The 6,137-nt window shown below is 48.2% G+C and overlaps 1 protein-coding gene across 1 annotated transcript; it reads right to left on the bottom strand.

The window, feature by feature from the left end:
* Positions 1–783: 783 nt before the first annotated feature.
* LOC119318397 (thioredoxin-like protein CDSP32, chloroplastic) lies at positions 784–2,060 on the bottom strand. The gene has a single exon (XM_037592955.1). The coding sequence runs from the start codon at positions 1,946–1,948 to the stop codon at positions 1,052–1,054; it is 897 nt and encodes a 298-aa protein (XP_037448852.1). The 5' UTR covers positions 1,949–2,060; the 3' UTR covers positions 784–1,051.
* Positions 2,061–6,137: the final 4,077 nt, after the last annotated feature.

The raw sequence follows: 6,137 nt of genomic DNA, 5'->3' as shown, positions 1-6,137 counted from the left end.
CACCCTCGTGAGAAGGGTGTGGGCCACATGGTCTTCATCTTTGGCGAGGTTTTTTTTTTATTTTTTCTAAGTTGTTCCGTGGAGTTTTAGGTCATTCCGATAATATTTGTTTTCTACACATAAAACAACATCATGGCAATTCTGCTGAAAACAGCGTCAGTCCGGGTTAGTTCCATTCAAATCATAAAAGTTAGAGTCTAAAATAAGGGCAAAAGTGTTTGGAAAAGTAGATACGACGGAGACGTATCAGCCGTCTGCAACTCCCATGATCGCCATGTGCCGACAAACTTTGTCGAGGATTGGCTGTAAGCCGAGTAACTCCGTACAGTATGCCGAGTCTTATATGTAAGCCGAAGGCTTTTTAGAGGGCTCACCCGGTTTACTCAGCCATAAGCCGAGTCACTCTTTTTTGCCACGAGTTTTTCCTTGCCTTGACGAATACCCGTGTTTTGACACCCGGCTTACATGTTAATACTCGGCAGCGTGAGTGGCGGTTGGAGCAGGCTGCTACAGAGGTTTTTTCCCAACATGAGTGGCAGCATAACCTCCGGATTGATCCATCATCACTTTCGATGTAGGCATAGTGTTGGTCTATAGGACTCTACCGATGTTGTCGTTTTGTTGGTTTAGTTTCATTTCTTTTTGCCGGACTTTTCGGGATTGGCTGTATGCATCTTAGTTATGCAGAGGTCGGGTGTTATTCATAATGCTTTGTATCGCTTGATGCTACATTTGAGATAATAAAATACGCCCTTCTATAAAAAAAAAGTAGGATGGCAAAGCTATGATAATATCACAATAAAACCATTATAAACTTATTACAATTTGCACTCCAAAATTCTATTACTGCTATAACCGTATGTGATTGGCGCCCAATACCAGATAATTAAGAGCATAAAAATGTCTAAATATGAACCTATGTATAGCATCGATTGATGCCGCATGCATGCAGTAAACAGGAGTAATTCTATCTGCACTCCTTTCGTTTGGCCGAATTCACAAGTATCGTTGTTGTACTACGTACATAAAGCATTGCTGGTGGCTTGCTGGTTTAGTATGTGACCCTGACGCCCTGGTACCGGAGGATCTCGCCGATGAGCTCCCCCTTGCCGGAGCCGACGTAGCGGCCGACGATTTTCTTGTCCCTGATGAAGAGGAAGGTAGGCACCTCGACGACCTCCATGTCCTTGAGGAACTGCATGCATGCGTCGTTCTCGTCGCCGTTCATGCGCGCGAAGACGGCGGTGTCGGCCATGGAGCGGGAGAGCTTGACGACGGTGGGGTAGACCTTGACGCAGGGCCCGCAGTGCTTGAGCCCGACGTCCAGCACCAACAGCTTCCCGTCCTCGCCGCTGTTCTCTGCCATGAGCGCCTCCACGTCCGTCCGGCTGTGCAGCTGCACGACGCCGGCGTGGTTGTCGCCGTAATAGAGCACGTCGCCGGCGAGCTGGTCGGGGCCGATGCCCTCCTCCTCGTGCACCTTCTCGGTGCCCTTGTAGAAGGAGAAGTGCGGCACCTGGGTGATGCCCTCCCGCTTGCAGAGCTCCCGCGTGGCCTCCGACTCGTCGCCCATGACCAGGAGGAAGTCGACGTCGCCGCAGGTGCGGCTGAGGTCCACCATGCACGGGTAGATGCGCTTGCTGTTCACGCTGTGGCTCGCCGCGAACTCCACCACCACCAGCCGGTTCTTGGCCTTCTGGAGCGCGCTGTCGAACTCCTCCGCGCTGTGCACCTGCACCACGCGCTCGTCCTCCTTGCCGGCCGGCTTGGCCTTCTCCTTCTCCGCGCCGGACACCGCCGCCCGCGGCCGCGCCACCACGCGCCGCCTCTGCGCCTTCGCCGGCAGGAACCTGACCTTGCTGCTGCCGCCGCCCACAGGCGTGACGCTAAGGCTGGCTGTGGTGGTGGAGCCGGCGAGGTGGCCGAGAAGCTGGGCGGTGGACGCCATTGATGCACTATCTGTGCTTAATCGAGCTAGCTCGTGATGATGGCAGCGAGGGAGTACTCCTGCTGACTGGCTGCTGCTATGCTAGAGAAGGGGGGAGAAGGCTTGAAGAATAGGATGAGGCTTCCAATCAAAACCCATCCACTCAAGATGGTTTGTGGCTGGTGTTTCATTCAGCTCAGATTTTTCAATGATTTGCACTTGCAATTTTGTCGGTTTCTTCGCGAGACCACACACCTCAATCTGATTTTTTGCCCCACCTAGCCATGGCCACAACTAATTTGCTTTGAACTCTCGGGTGATCTGGGGTATACTGGCAGGTTTCGATATTTTGATTGACTGAGATTTGGGTAGGACGAACATAAAACAATTTCGAAAATATCACCGATCGAGATGCCGAACTCCACCAAACACCTGTCAAAACTCAACTAGGGATCTCTGAAAGCGTCACAAGCGCCTGCGAAATATCAGCGGCAGAATCTGCTTCCTGTCCACCAGTTCACACTTTGCAGTGACCATCTGACGCTGATTTACCATTGTAAGGCCATATGCAGTAATGCAGTACCATTTCAAATATAGACCATTCCATTCATATCCAGAATATCATACACACACTGTCATATGTCGCAGACTTTACAAATTGAATATCACAACATTTTCACTGCAGAAGATGCAACATAATAGATATTGTTGAGCATATTAGCAATTTTTCAATTAATCCAATCTAGAAATAAACCATGAATATGGCGTTGACAGTATTAATTCCGTACTAATATTTAATCACGTAAGCACTTACTAGGCATATAGCAGAAACATCTATGCAAATAGCTAGTACGGCCGCCACAGAAATAAACAGGAGCGGGGCAAATGATTTATATACCCACTGGTTGGCCAAGTCGAAGCCGAATCGGCGGCAGCGGCGGCGCTGTCCTCGGCAACCTTCTTCTCGACAACGAGCTTCTCCGAGTCAGTGGACAAGTTGATGATGAAGACGATGGACGTAGACGACGTAGTGGAAGAAGACTTACAACAACGACCATCGCGTAGGAGACACTCCCCAAAAACCCAATCGCCCTTCTCCCAGTGCTGGATCACAAAGAGCGGGATTCCAGAGGCATGTTCTCAATATAGTTGTGCACACGGTGGACCGAATGGGGTCACAGGAAGCAGCAGCAGCGAGAGGAACGACGGTATGTGGTGTGAGCGAGGATGCAGATGTGATCTGATCTGGGTGGCGGCTAGGATTGTCGACGTCTGCAATATATAGGCATGGTTGGGTAGGGAGATGTGGGGTGGACCGTTGTCAGAGTTCGCAACGACCCATGATCAGATGTCTCAAATTCGTGGCGCGTCTGTTAAGGACTCTCCGTTCTTGAAAGGAGAAAATTAAGTGCACATATGACATAGGTCTGAGCTCGGCTCGACTCAATCATGAAACACGACACGAGCACGGGTGAGGCCGGCGACGTCTGAGGAGCCTGTGGGAACCACTACTCTTCTTAAGCTCCAATAGCATGTAGAAGAGGATTTCTTATAAAGGGGTCTAAAACTTCCTACACTTCGGGGGTGGTACTAAACTTCTCACCTCATCCCTTGTCATATGGCCTAGAGCCCATAGTATATTTCAACAACCCCCACCAGATCTCGAAGGCCCATTGTATTCTCCTATGTTCCAAACACTACTTTGATATACCGATATTTTATTGGAGACCAGTTAAGGTTGAACATCCACCTAGAGCAAATAGCTACACTTCTTCATAGCTGAACAATGGACTATGCCATGAATTGTCAGTTTGGCGTAAAGAAGTTTCACCAATTGTCTCACCGGTACTAGATTACCGAAGGCTAACCCTACGGTTGGAGCATATTAGTCACACTCCTTGCCTATTCATTAGCTTACTAGAGATTACCCTATCTCATAGGCTGTGACCAGTAGTCGGGCTCATATAGGTGTTTTCTTCCAAAGATTGCTCTATGATAGCATCTTGCTTATATAAGCCTCATAACATATTAAGACAAAGTCAACCTGCCATATAGTTACCGAGAGTACTACATCTCCAAAAGAGTGGATTATTAGGTTACTTTGCTCAGTTACTAGTAGACTGTTTTCCCAGGTCCTACTTCACGGGATCTCCGATCACATAGATTTGCTAACCATATGGCAACTCATGTGGGTCTCGTACCCCATCTCCCCCAATGCATTGTAAATCACAAGTTCACAACATGTGATAGCCTTTTAGTGAAGGGATCTACTAGATTCTTAGTCGATTGGATATAGTCCAACTCTATCACTCCGGAGTCTCTTAAATCTCGTACATATTTAATCTCCTTCTTATATGCTCAGTAGATCGCATGTTGTCCTTTGAAAGCTTTGCCTTGACAATAATTGCCTGATTGTCACAGTTCGTAAGGATAGCTGGATTTGGGCTTTTAACCACTGATAAGTCCATCAAAAGATCTTGAAGCCATTATGCTTCCACACGGATGTGTCTAATATTGTGAGTTCTGCTTTCATTGTCGACTTTGTTAAGATAGTCTGCTTTCAAAACTTCCAGGAAACAGTGCCACCTCCTCTAAGTGTAAACGCATACCCACTTGTGGCCTTCATATCATTACCACCAAAGATCCAGTTTGCATCACTATTCCCTTCAAGTAGTTACAGGTATTCGGTATAGTGAATACCATAACTCGCAGTACCTTTTAGATAGGCATAACTCTTTCAATAGCATGTCAATGTACATCTCCCAGACTAGCAACATACATGCTCAGTTTGCTCACAACAAATGCGATGTCTGGCCTCGTGGCGCTAGCTAGCTACATGAGTGAACCAATAACTTCAGAGTACCTCAGCTGATCTTTAGTTGTGCCTTCAAACTTTCAGAACCGCGCACTAGGGTCATATGGTGTTGCAGTCCAAATATCCAAAACGACTCAAAACCTTTTTAACATAGTGGAGTTGCAAGAGCTTAGTCCCACTCTCATTATCTCTCAATGGTTTATGTTTAAGATAACATCGACCACTCCAAGATCTTTCATCTCACAATTTTGAGGTAGAAAAGACTTAACCTTCTCAATGACTTTGAGGTTGGTTCCAAATATTAGTATGCCATCAACATATAAGCACATAATAACCCCTTCACCCCACCATGACGATACTGGACACATTTGTTAGCTTCATTAACAACAAAGCCAGTAAATGTTTCATCAAACTTCTCATGCCATTGCTTAGGTGCTTGTTTCAGGCCCTATCATATTTCAGTAACTTACACACATTTCCTTCTTAACCATATATTACAAAGCCATCAGGCTATTGCATGTAGATTTCCTCGTACTCTCCATTCAGAACATCCATCTTAACGTCTATTTGATGGACGAGAAGACCATGCGAGGCTTCCAACATGTAACACCCCGGATGTAACCTACCTTATTTATATTCCTACTCTTGCCATTTTTGGCACTAAGTTATTTTATTTCCTCGTTGTCGGGTTTTTGTCTCCGTGTGTTTTGTCTTTGTCATGCATCTCATATCATGTCATCATGTGCATTGCATTTGCATATGTGTTCGTCTCATGCATCCGAGCATTTTCCCCGTGTCCGTTTTGCATTCCGGTGCTCCTATGTCCTCCGGTGTCCCTTTCTACCTCTTTTCGTGTGCGGGTGTTAAACGTTTTCGGATTGGACCGAGACTTGTCATGCGGCCTTGGTTTACTACCGGTAGACCGCATGTCAAGTTTCGTACCATTTGGACTTCGTTTGTTACTCCAACGGTTAACCGAGGGACCGAAAAGGCCTCGTGTGTGTTGCAGCCCAACACCCCTCCAAAGTGGCCCAAAACCCACCTAAACCTCCTCCATCACCTAGGCCATTCGATCACGATCGCGTGGCCGCAAACCGCACCTCATTTCGAGTCTCCTAACTCCCTCTACCTCTATATAAAGGCCACTCCTCAAAAATTTCGGGCAAACCCTAGTCCCCTCCCTCTCCACGAGTCGTCGGACAAATTTCCGTCCGACCGGACACGTCCACTCCGCCCCGCTGCCGCCACATGGCACCACCTGATTTGTCCCGCCCGGTGCCCACATCTCCGCACCGCCCGAGGCCCGCCGAGCCCGCGCGGAGCCCTCTCCGGCCCGAGCCGCGTGCCCCCGCTTCTCCCTCGCGCGACGCCTCCAGCTTCCACGCCGGCGCCGCC

Source organism: Triticum dicoccoides, chromosome 6A (assembly GCF_002162155.2).
Source record: "Triticum dicoccoides isolate Atlit2015 ecotype Zavitan chromosome 6A, WEW_v2.0, whole genome shotgun sequence".
In the NCBI taxonomy this organism is placed as follows: Eukaryota; Viridiplantae; Streptophyta; class Magnoliopsida; order Poales; family Poaceae; genus Triticum; species Triticum dicoccoides.
Note: the sequence above shows the minus strand (reverse complement) of the source record. Positions and strands in the feature narration are given on the sequence as shown.